Source organism: Pseudonaja textilis, chromosome 5 (assembly GCF_049901715.1).
Source record: "Pseudonaja textilis isolate UNSWEBS1 chromosome 5, rPseTex1.2, whole genome shotgun sequence".
Classification (NCBI taxonomy): domain Eukaryota; kingdom Metazoa; phylum Chordata; class Lepidosauria; order Squamata; family Elapidae; genus Pseudonaja; species Pseudonaja textilis.
The window spans coordinates 48,639,880-48,652,219 of record NC_141994.1 but is presented as its reverse complement, the minus strand read 5'-3'; the positions used below and the strand labels follow the sequence as shown (position 1 = coordinate 48,652,219).

General features: G+C 38.7%; 1 protein-coding gene across 2 annotated transcripts; it reads left to right on the top strand.

The window, feature by feature from the left end:
• Nucleotides 1–603: 603 nt before the first annotated feature.
• Nucleotides 604–8,256, top strand: NOL12 (nucleolar protein 12). 2 transcript variants are annotated; one of them, XM_087934815.1, is made up of 7 exons: nt 633–767; nt 2,800–2,942; nt 3,127–3,232; nt 3,845–3,893; nt 4,754–4,890; nt 6,169–6,254; nt 7,804–8,256. In XM_087934815.1, exons 2-7 carry the CDS (start codon nt 2,926–2,928, stop codon nt 7,973–7,975), a joined length of 567 nt encoding a protein of 188 aa, XP_087790941.1. In that variant the 5' UTR covers nt 633–767; nt 2,800–2,925; the 3' UTR covers nt 7,976–8,256. The 2 variants fall into 2 exon arrangements, with proteins under 2 accessions (XP_026551731.1, XP_087790941.1); XM_026695946.2 differs by lacking the exon at nt 2,800–2,942 and having other exon boundaries at nt 604–767.
• The last annotated feature ends 4,084 nt before the right edge of the window (nt 8,257–12,340 follow it).

Genomic DNA, 12,340 nt, shown 5'->3' with positions numbered 1-12,340 from the left:
GTACAAGGTCAGTACCGCTGCTTGTACCTGTGAGTGAACTTCAGAGAGCAGTTTCACATGCATATACTGGAATAGGTCTAGAAAGATCCAGGAAACCATTTAAAAGTGCAAGCTAGCCACATGTTCCACAGAAACTTACTTCAGATGACAGAGACTGAGATATAGGTACAGGGTTTTTTCACACATCATCCTAATCCAATTTACTTCATCATGGTTTACTAAAAGAAATGGAAGCACACGCTTAAATCATAGACTGCAAACCACACTGAGCTCATACAAAACTAAACCACATTCACAGTATGATTTAGCGTATATTTGAAGCTTCCCATGACAATACAGCCTTTGCTTATCCATACGACCAGATCTCTCGTTTTGGGCTAACCAGAAGCGTGCAGAAGAATTGGGGAAACAGACTTGTCTCCGGGAGGCAGCCGCATTTAGGTTCCTGGCCCCCCAAAATATTTCGACTATGGATACTGCAGGGCAATCTCAAAAGTTGCGTAGCGATTGCATGACTAAAAAAAAAAAAGCTTGGTAATAAATAACTAGCCTAACAACGACCGATGAAAGGCGAGAGCAGAGGCGGAGCTTCCCGCAAAGACTCATCGAGGAGGCGACTGCGGAACGGAAGAGGCGGTGCACTGGTGTGCGCTTCTGCCGGCGGAATAGGAAGAAGTCATCGCCGGCATGGGCCGCAAGAAGAAGGAGCGGCGCGGTGGGACTGCGGTGCTCCGGAGAGTTGTGTCTTTCGATGAGAAGAGTCGGCGGTGAGTGCGGGAGAGGAGGAAGACGCTTGCCCGAGTAGATCTACCGCTGGCCCCTCGCTGGGCGTATGCCTCGGTGTGCAGATCCCTCCCGTGGGAAGGAGCCCACAGCGTGGAGATTTACCGGGAGGCTCTTTGCATGGGATGCTTGCTGCAAGGTTCAGACACATGTTGCTTTACTTCAGAGGTTTCCAAACTTGGCAACTTTAAGACTTGTGGACTTCAACTCCTAGATTCTGGAAGTTGAAATCCACAAGTCTTAAAGTTGCCAAGTTTGGGGATGCCTGCTTAACATAGAATGGGAATGGGAAGGGAAGGGAATTCTTGATTGGCCAACTGTGATTAGACACACAAGGAATTTGTCTTGGTGCAAATGCTCTCAGTATACATATAAAAGAAAAGATACATTCGTCAAGAATCATAAGGTACAACACTTAATAATAGTCATAGGATACAATAAGCAGTCAAATATTAGGAAACAGTCAATATAGATCATAAGGATATAAGCTACAAAGTTACAGTCATACAGTCACAAGTGGGAGGGGATGGGTGATAAGGAGTGATGAGAAGATTGGTCGTAATAGTAGTGCAGACTTTGTAAATAGTTGGACAGTGTTGAGGGAATTATTTGTTTAGCAGAGTGATGGCATTTGGAAAAAAAACTGTTCTTGTGTCTAGTTGTTCTGGTGTGCAGTGCTCTATAGCGTTGTTTTGAGGGTAGGAGTTGAAACAGTTTATGTCCGGGATGTGAGAGGGGTCTAAATATTTTCACAGCCCTCTTTTTACTCATGCAGTATACAGGTCCTCGATTGAAGGCAGGTTGGTAGTAATTGTTTTTTCTGCAGTCCTAATTACTCTCTGAAGTCTGTGTCTTTCCTGTTGGATTGCAGAACCAAATCAGACAGTTATAGAGGTGCAGGTGATAGACTCAATAATTCCTCTGTAGAACTGTATCAGCAGCTCCTTGGGCAGTTTGAGCTTTTTGAGTTGGTGCAGAAAGAATATTCTTTGTTGTATAGTATAATGTTTTTCAAACTTGGTCACTTTAAGATGAGTGGACTTCAACTCCCAGAATTCCTAGCCAGTGGCCAAGTTTGGAAAACACTGCTTTACCTTACTAGATGTTAGTTAGTATACATGTGCAACAGAATGTATGCATAATGAATTTATTTACAAAAGGGGCAATTTGCTAGAATTTCTGAATTCTCTTCAAAGTAGATTTTCCCTTATGTCATACCTTCCAGTTGGTTTGGATTCCTCTTCATCTGGGCAACATCAAGAAAGTGAAGGAGTCATGGTTTCAAAACAATCCACAGAATAGTTAACCAGCTCTTCAAAGAGTAAAATCCAATTTTTGTTCTTGTGGTTGACATTCACAGTTACTTCTTTATTCCCTTGGCCATTGCCTCTTCATCCTTCTTGCTTAGGACTATATCTGAGCTACAGATATCCAGGCATGCTTCAGATAGTAGCTGGAACAGATATGGATTTTTTTTCAGCTTAAGAGGGAAATAGAGAAGTGAAATGTGTGGAGCAAGAAAGTCTGCTTATCATTCTGTCTCGATTGGGTAGACAAGCTAAAATAAAATGGCAAGTAATGGGCAACAGTTACATTGCCAAGAAAACTAGCCCACTTAGGGGAACAGAATCACACAAGGCTACCTGGATATTCAGAATTATAAATAGTTCTTGGTTAACAACTGTCCAATTTAATGATTGCTCGGTTATATAACTGCTGAAAAAAGTAGTTTTATGACTGGTCCTCACTCAATTGTTGCAGCATCCCATAGTCATGTGATCACCATTTGTGAGCTTCAATCAATCAAAATAGAGCTGGAAGGGACCTTCTTCTAGTTTAACCCTCTGCTTAAGCAGAAGACCCTATACCAGGGGTGACAAACTTGCATTGTCATGTCATCATGTGACGTATTGCAACTTTTTTCCCCTTTGCTAAAATGGGGGTGGGGGTGGCCAGTGTGTGATGCATCCAGCCTGCAGGCTGCAAGTTTGACACCCCTGCCCTATACCATTTCAGACAAGTGGCTGTCCAGGCTCTTCTTAAAAACCAAACACTTGCGTCCAGCAAGCGGAATCAACGGAGAAGCCAGCAGGAAGCCAGTCATATGATGCCAGGCTTAACCTTGGATGCTTCACTTTATGCATGGCAGTGAAAATGATGTAGGTTTGTGATGAAGGGTAGCCATATCCCCTAGCAAAGGAGTTGCTGGTCCCAATTGCAATTGTTAAGGACTACCTTGGGCTTAAAAAAAATCATAACTTTCATACTTTATGGTTATCCAATCTGTTCTGCAGGGTAATCTTAACTTATTGTTGCCTATTATACTGTGTTTATTCTTTCCAGGGAGTTCTTGACAGGGTTTCACAAACGCAAGGTTGAGAGGAGAAAAGCAGCTTTGGAGGAAATAAAGCGCAAACTGAAAGAGGAAGAAAAGAAGATGAAAGAAGAGGTATGATTTCATCTGAGATCTGTTTGGGAAATGGAAGGCTATAACAGCTGCAAAAGTAAGGCAGAATTGTTTCCTTCCAAAAATGACTTTTTTCAAACATTTTGGATAGCTGCCTTCATTTTTGCCTTTTATTATTGATACTCCAAAAATGTATTTTAGCAAGCTTAGCCTCGCCATTTTGACTCCACTCTAAATATGTTATACCAGTGTATTACCAAATTAAGCTGACCTTACAAACAATAAAGACGTAGGTGCTTGGAAATAAAATGGAGTACCTCCAAGTGTGACTCATATTTTTAGGCAAAGATTTTGTAGGGAAAAAGAAAGAGCTTTGCTTATGGCACCATGGTTTAAACTGGCTTGTTTTAAGGGAGATTCCAGATCTTGTAGGCTTTGATAGTGTAATATTATAGAGTAAGTTGAGTTTGGTAAGTTAATATAGAAATACCACACAGTACCAAAATTCTACCAAATACAGTACTATACTACCATAATAGTAAGAAATAGTGCATTACTTTTCATTGGCAGGATTTAACTAGCAACTTGAATGAGGCAATTTAAGGAGATGATCTGAAAATTCTTGGAATATCTAGTTGTTTGCTTCTCTTGTAGAGACATAAAGAATACATGAAGATGCTGAAGGAGAGAGAAGAAGCCTTAGGTAAGTGTCCTATTTGAAGATGTAACCTAGCCTAGGAATCTCAAAATGTATAAGATGACAACTTAGAGAACAGAAGGCTGATCAATACAATTTCTTTAAGGTTAAATGAATATGAATCATGATTCAAACTATATCTTCATTTAATCTGTTAATGAATTAGTTTTTCTAATCTATAATCTTTAGCACACTTTTACTAGGTGTTGTTTTCTGTATTACTCAGTATGATTATGTTTAGGTCACTGTTGTTAATCACAGATAGTTGGAAGGAGACAGATTCAGTGCTGATTTTTTGCTGCACTGTGTAAGCTTTCGGTTTTTAGAAGAATGGTTACTATATGGACTTTCTGCTAATCCCAGGATTGAAAAGATGATGTTTTATGGATTTATTTATAGATAAGCAATGGGATATGAGATGAAGAAATTTGTAAAGGGTGAAGAGTCATTAAATTTGTTTACATTTGCAATGATGAAGATTGGAAGGAATTTTTTTTATATTCCTACTCTTCTCTTTTTTTCTCTTTCCTTCTTTCATTTCCTTGAAGAAGCTTGCCCATCACTGGCAGAATTATGTAGTAAATAATGATGATTATGTGGCAAATACAGATAACAAAAGAACCTGCTTCATCTCTTAAAATATTCCAGTTTAAAGTTATGGAGGTAGAGGCATCAATTGTCATTAAACCACATACAGTATATAAAGGAATAATAGAATGTAATGGTAGCAGGACTGAAAGGTCTAAGCTTAAAGAATTCCTCCCATAAAGTTTTCATTTAGAATATAGATGCCATTCTTCAACAGAGTGATTGAAGAAACTGCCTTTACACAAAAAATTATCACTGTACTTATGTCATCTTCTCAGAGGAAGCTGATGAGTTGGAACATCTAGTGACATCTCAAACAGAATCGGTGAGCTATGATCACCCAAACCATACGGTTACCGTTACTACCATCAGTGATCTGGATCTTTCTGGTGCTCGTGTGCTAGGGCTAACTGAGGTAATATATCTGTCTTTTATTCACTTGTTTGTTCACTTGTTAATTTAACAAAAATATTTATATGTAATTTTTATATGGCTGCCCAACTCACAAATTCAACTCTAGTTGACTATCCTAGGTGTAAAAGGCAGACTAGTGAACAACAATTGTAGGACCGTACCATGCCATATAAAGTGGCACAAAAACATAATATCTCAATATCCGAAACCTTTTTTTTCAAACGGGCTCATCCAACATCTTACTTTGTGTGTGTGTGTGTGTGTGCATGTGTGTCAGATTTTTAAAGTCGTACAGAAATTCAGGAGGGAGGGAGAGTGAACAAGCCCACAGCTACTCAGGTTTGTTTGGGTTAAGCCAAAGCTTTTACCTCCCCATCTAAATCCCCAAGGCTCCCTGACACAGAGAATCTGAAGGTATTGTTTGGTCAGCCCAGGATAAAGATGGAAACCCACATACCATTAGCATACTGACTAATGATACTTAATCCCATGCCAATGGATAACCTCCCCCAGAGACGTGTTTGGGAAATAACTTGATTTTAAGTTTCTAGTCCAGATCGTCATTAGGAATCAATATTGACTGGGAAGCACAAAAATAAAATGTGGAAGAAGAGCCCCGGACTGCTCAACATCCTACAGTGTGGAATATGGCTGAGTGGGTATTAATCTGTTAACTCCACAGCCATGGTTTGATACTTTAATCACTGTGCAAGAGCAATGGGTAGAATGCAGTTTTTCAGGCTAATTCTGCTAACTGCCAACAATTCAATTCCCACTTGTTCAAGGTTGACTCAACTTTCCATCCTTCTAAGGTCGGTAAAATGAGGATCCAGATTGTTGGCGCAGTATGCTGACTGTGTAAACCACTTAGAGAGGGCTATAAAGAACTGTGAAGTGGTAGATAAGTCTATTGCTATACTACAAATTTCTCACATATATTTGTGCATCCAAATATGCAAGATTCTAGTGTTATGTTTGAATATAGTGTCTTTTGAGCTGTTATTCCCAAAGTTTATGGAAGGGAAAAGCTTGCCTGAATCAAGCCAGAAGCCAAATTCCGAACCATAATTTATGGATTACAGTTCACCACTGTGCTAAATGATTGATGCCAAGTTTTGGCTTTACATGTTTGTGTTGATTGCTATTATTCTTTCATCTAAAGTGTTTGCATTTAATCTGAAATCTTAATATTTTGCTTAGAAAATTAAATCATGTTTCTAGTTGCATGTCTAGATTTTATTGTGGTGTTCTTTATTAGCTCACGTGCCTTCTTTTTTAGAAAGAAAATACTGACCTGGAAGGAGAAGACGCCTTGAATACATGTACATTGCCTAAGAAAGCTAGAGATCCTCTTCTGTCTGAGAGGTATTACAATTGTGTGACTTACTTTCAGTTACCAAATCATTCAGAATGTCCCATCTGTTCTCTGAAGATTTGCTTAGAGATTATTCTAACACTGAGTGGAGAGTAAACTCTGTTGAATTTAAAGGGCTTTTGTTCTGAGTAGATACGTACAGGATGCGCTGTCAAGTTATGTTAAATAGAAAAAGTAGAGGTAAGTATGATACGGTCAGGTGGAAGTAGGCATAGAGGATTACGTGAAAGTATTATTTATATATAACACTTTATATAAAGATATTACTGTCTGAGAGAATAAACGGTGTAGGGACAAGAAAGGAGCTTCCCCCAATGGCTACCAGCATTCAGGCGTCCCGCGAGTCAAGATAACACTGCCTGAAAAAATTCCTTTCACAGAGGCAGCCAGCCACCTCAGTGATCCCTGGCTAACATGCCATACACTAAAAAAACAAAACTGTCTGAGTTAGGAAGAAATGTGACTGAAGAGTCTTCTCACTGCTGGTTCTTTCTTATGATAGACTTTCTTTAGAAAGTATACCAATATTCCTATACCTACCCCTTTGTCTATGTAAATATATTTCTCCCACCAGACAAATGAGTTAGTTTTTTAGTCCTTTTAAATATATTGGAAATTTTGTTTTTGTTTTTACAGTTCCTGTTCTCCCTCTAGTTCCAAATTTATTGCTGCAGAGTTTATTTACTCAATATGGATTGATTTGTTATCTCTTAATAGTGCTGCAATTTGTATTGTTTTGTTTAATTTTTATAATCTATCCAGAGAATTTCAGGTGTACAGTTTTTCTAACGCATGTAAAAATAAAATAAAGGAGAAGAGGACTGACAATTCTGTAAATAACAGGAACATTCAAGTCAGAATTAGTCCAAGGAAACTATTTTTTTCTTATCTGTTTATTGTTTCTCTTCAGAGCTCAGAATTGTATTTAAATATTCAAACATCCTAAAACTGGATGGACATACATAGCACTGAGCTGTGTTTATAATCATGATTTCTTAAATAAACCACTATAATACAGTTGAATAAACCAGTATAATACCTTTGACCAATGAAATTTTCATTTTATGTGTTCAAAGACATAATGGCTTCGGAAAAAGTTATAACCTATACTTGCACATCTCTAGGGTTGCATAATCTCTAGGGTTGCATAATCATAATTCAGGAGCTTGGTAATTGCTTCATATTTATGACCAGTTGCATAATCCTGTGCCTTATTAATTATGATTTGCAGCCTTTTTTGTCAATTTCCAGCCAAAAACGCCCATTGGGAAAACTGGATTTGCTTAACTGTAATTATTTAACAACTCCATAAAAAAATATTGGAAAATCAAGTCCAATTTGACTTACAACCTCAACAATTTAACCACAAATATTCCAGTTCCAATTGTGGTTGTAAGTCAAGGACTACTGGTAATTTGAAAACCACAGCAGCCATGTTTACAAGGAGCATAGGTGAGGGTGAATAAACCTGAGAATTAAAAGCTAGCTTTTATTTTTTAAAACTAAGAAACAATCATTATTTTCTTCTCTTTTCCTCAGAATTTCTTCCCTCACTGCTTCTCTGCATTCCCGTACTCAGAAAAAGAAGAAAAGAAAACATATCAACCACAAACAAGTGATAAAGAACAGAGGCCAAAACACAAGAACAGGACGAACGAGCAAGTCTCAGCGCCGGAAAATGACAGGCAGGAAGAGGCATGTCCAAGACTGAATGGCTGACACATGGACTATTAAACTCTACTAATTTGCTTGGAGGAAGATCAGTGTTACGTGAACACAGTCTTCTACTCAGGATCTCTCATTCAACTTCCCCTTATTTGGGTGGACAAAGGCCTTTTTTTCCAGAGAGAGATTGGATCCCTGATTAATATCATGTTTTCCAAGACTGAGGAAGGCCACATTTGTAATTGTATTTTAATTTTTATCCCTATGCAATATCATTTTATGTATTGGATTCAGATAAAGAAATAAGTATAAAAGAGTAGCCATGGACAACCAGGTGTTCTCCACTTGTTGGGACAAACACCCAAATATTGTGCAACACATCTGTCAAGTATGAAGTTGGGTAAGACTGGCACAGATAATAGCAATATTTTCTTCTTGCACATTATTTTACCATTATTCATATTAATTTTCATCTCTTGAGGAAGAAACGGGTTTCTCATAAATCCTGGTGACACATGCCAACATTTACACCACTACTCATAAACAAGCATTGAGGATAAAAGTAGTTGTTAACTTTTTGAATTGTTTTTGCTCTCGCGGGAAAACATAGAACCTGCCCCCATTCCCAGTAGGTCCAAGGAGTAACTTACCAACACTAGCAAGAAATGAATCTATGGAAGCAGTGACAATGAATCCATATCTATACTTAAAACCCCATACTTGATCTATTAGCTGTCAGGGACTTTTTTAAAATGACCAGGATCCAAATATTTCTTTAGGTAGATCCATAACTCTGCTTTTTTTTTTCTGAAGAAGTCCTCTCTCAAGGTGTTGGCTCTGTGTCTGAGCATCATTTAATTACAGTACATTTAAATGTCAGGCATCTGCCATTTAAAATTCCTGAATTAGATCTCCAGATCAAAAAGAATTATTAGATGTGCTGTTTTGCCCATCCAGCAAAAAAACTAAGAAGCAGGAAGAGGATTTTCTGTATTATGTTCTAACAGCAGCCTGGAAAACTGGGGAGACAGCCAATGCAGATGCTGTTGCTTGTGCCCTGGCAATAATCACACCAAGCCAAAATATTTCTGATCTATTTGTAATTGGTTACAGAGCTCAGAACAACAGCGAAAGAATGCATTATGATGGGGAAAACATAGGAGGGGAAAGGGGGAGAGGTGAGACCTGGAGGTCAAGCTATATATGTCTCGTCACCTCAGTCATGTGAAGACTTTGAAAGGCAGCACTTGTCTTGCTGGATAAAGTATTTTTTTCTCCTTGTCTTTGAAGGCTAAATGCCAGAAGCACTAGGCTCATGGCAGTTGGGTGGTTTGCTGTTTGGGTGAGGGGTGAGGGAAGAGAGTATGTTTTCTGATTTCTCAGCTACTGGAAAGCCCTCAGACAAACAAACAAAATAAGATGGTACAATCTTTTAAAGACAATACTTGCATACCCACATCCAACTTTGACAAATGTGCCCAGCTACTATCCTACATGGACTGGGATAGCGTAATGTCACTGCTTCATGCCCAAGGAACTTTTGGATTGGATTGCTGCAATTCTTCATGAAGCTATCTTGAAGTTAACCCAAAAGCTGTAACTGGTGCAGACTGCATCTGCCTAATTGTCGAGAGGGGTGGCTATAGTATCACACTAATCTTGAAAAGTGTCACATTGGTTGTGATTACTGAACTGTACTTCAAGTGTTGAGATTAATTTGTAAAATTATAAGGATCCAAATATTTAAAAGAATATCTCCTTCAACACTGTCCAAAGCTTGCATTGCAATCAGGAGGGGAGGCCTTGGGGAGGTCCTATTAGTGGATTTAGTTAATAGTATGATGGCTATATTTTTGAAATTTTTGGAAAATCACGACTGCAAACTCTGCCCATCTCACTTTATGCCAGCAAGCTGGTTTTACTGATCACAGTCAGGAGTTGATGAATTTACAGTGTGTATGTCTCCCTCCAATATCATATTGGAACATAGAATCTAACCATGCACAGAATACAGGAACACATCAACAGGAACACATGTGCATCACCTATATTGGATACATAGCGTAAAATGAGAAGCTGCTAACACATTGAGTGGACTTTGGTCATGCAAAATACTTCAGCATTAAATGTAGTAGAAACAAGCATAAGAAATGAATTGTTAGCAGGAACATCATCTTGGAAATATTCCCTCAACACTTTAAAACATATAGGCAGCCCACTGTCTCCAGTGAATGTGGTTAATGGGAATTAGTCCAAACATTTGGAGACCAGGTTGCTAACTTTGCTCTGAACTACAAACAACTGCCAGATAGCTCAGCCCCACTTCTATAATGGGGATTGCAGGAAGAAAACACCAGACAAATGGGAGGGGGAATTTAGAGAGCCCTGCTGGATCAGACCAAGTTCAGTATCAGTATTCCATCAGAGGTTCAGTAATTAAGACATGGGGTTTATTACTAATATTCTCACCGGTTTCCAGTGGACAACAATGAAAGGGAGGTTGCCTTTGATTCTAATTTCCAGAGAGCATATGTACCTTGAAGTAGAATTTTTGCATTTCTTCCCTGCCTCCTTTGAAGATTCTCCCCCTCCACATTAAATGAATGTATAGACCATTCCCTATCCGGATGCCATCCAGATGTGTTTGGATTCTGGCTTCAGAATTTTCAGCCAGTATGGGCAAGATGTATGAAGGAAGGACTGGAGATGGCTGCTACAATGGTTGGTGTTCTTAGATTAAGTTCTAATGTGGCTTATCTGATTTTGACTTTGTGTGTTGTATGAGCAGATAATGGTGGAATTGCTTGTAATGCTTTATGATAAGATAATTTTTCTCTGCTACTATAGCATAGGATGGCAGGGTTTATCATTTGGCTTGCTACATCTGGGGGCCATCCATAATTACTGTATAAGTACTTAAATGTGCAACAGATTAGTTTTTCCAACTAATATGCAGAAGAGTAAGCTTGGGTGGTCTAGAAAGAAATGCATAAGCTTTGTTTTAATCAAAATTGCTCTTGTATAGAAAGAAGAGAAACATAATCCTGATTAATGAAGATCCAACTACAGAGTGTTAAAAGATTTTCAAAGGAGAGACAGATCAAGAGAAAAGGGAGAAGACATTGCTGTAATGATAAATTGTACATGAGAAATGAAAAAAAACCCACCAATAATTGCGATAGAATCTCGTCAATCAATATAACAACATATTGGGGATTGATTTATATCCCTATTTAGGGGGGCAGCCATAGTGCTTCCTCCTATCATTTTTCATCATAACCACCCAGTGAGATACATTATATTTGAAGTTTGTACCGAGGGGCTTGGTGAGGTTCTTCATTGGGGAGGTTAAAGTTAGTTGAGATATCTGTTTTATATTTATGATTTCTATATTAGACACCAACCAGGTTGTTTTGAGAGGACGTTTTGTGGAACAAAATCTAAACGTGTACATGCATACAATAAGTTACTATGTACCTAAAAGGCTACAGTGTTGGATCAGCAGCAAACAACATCCTGCCAAAAATATACTCTTGTGGTAGACTTGACCTAGAGCAGGGTCCAGGAAAGTTGGCACATACTGCAATGGAAAGGAGAGATTCCAAAGAGGGTATAAACACGGCAAAAATCAAGATGATCCACTCCACGCGGTGTCAAAGCGTGTGTCATTGTTTATGTCCGCTATTTCGCATTTTATCTCCTCCTAGTGAAAAAAGACAGAAAGCATTTAAAAAAAATAGTCGTTTGCCCGAAAGGACGCGTGCTAACTCTTGACAGAAAGCACGACGGGGAGAAATCAGCCACACGCCCAATGACTCTGCAACGCGGGTTGTAATAAAATACTGGGGGAGAGGAGGCGTCGATTTAATTGCAAAAAAACCCGCAGCCGAAAAAGATCCAACTCAAAAACTTCCAATATCGTCTGAAATGTAATTCGTTCCTGATCGGCCCACCCCTCTGAGGCAATCAATTGAGATAGTACATTCAAATGAGTGTGGTCCATTCAGCCAATGGAAAGGAGGCTAGTGGGTGGAGTCCTGATCCACTTCCTCGGAGGAAAGTTTGTATTCATAAAAAAGTCAGTGGTGGATGAGTTCCAGTTGTAGCTAAGTGTAGGCGTGCGTAGTAGGAGTTGCATTCTCAAGGTGCGTTCTTTTTTTTCTCCTATACGCTGTAATGATAATGTATGAGCTTGCTATTTTCTAGTCACAAACTAGTTATATATTAGTATTAAAAACTATCCAATTCTTAATAAGATGGTGCTATTTTATTTAAATTTTCAGTAGAAAAGAATTTACATTTTTTTCTTTACATAGAAGGTTGACTCAGCTTTCCATCCTTCCGAAGTGGGGAGAATGAGGACCCAAATTGTTGAGGGCAATATGCTGACTCTGTAAAACCTCGTAGAGAG

Bases quoted from the DNA above. Each gene is read 5' to 3' on its own strand.
- NOL12 (XM_026695946.2), top strand. From the start codon at position 688: ATGGGCCGCAAGAAGAAGGAGCGGCGCGGTGGGACTGCGGTGCTCCGG. The intron at 4,891-6,168 runs GTAATATATCTG...CTTCTTTTTTAG, and splicing joins GTGTGCTAGGGCTAACTGAG to AAAGAAAATACTGACCTGGA. The intron at 6,255-7,803 runs GTATTACAATTG...TCTTTTCCTCAG, and splicing joins GATCCTCTTCTGTCTGAGAG to AATTTCTTCCCTCACTGCTT.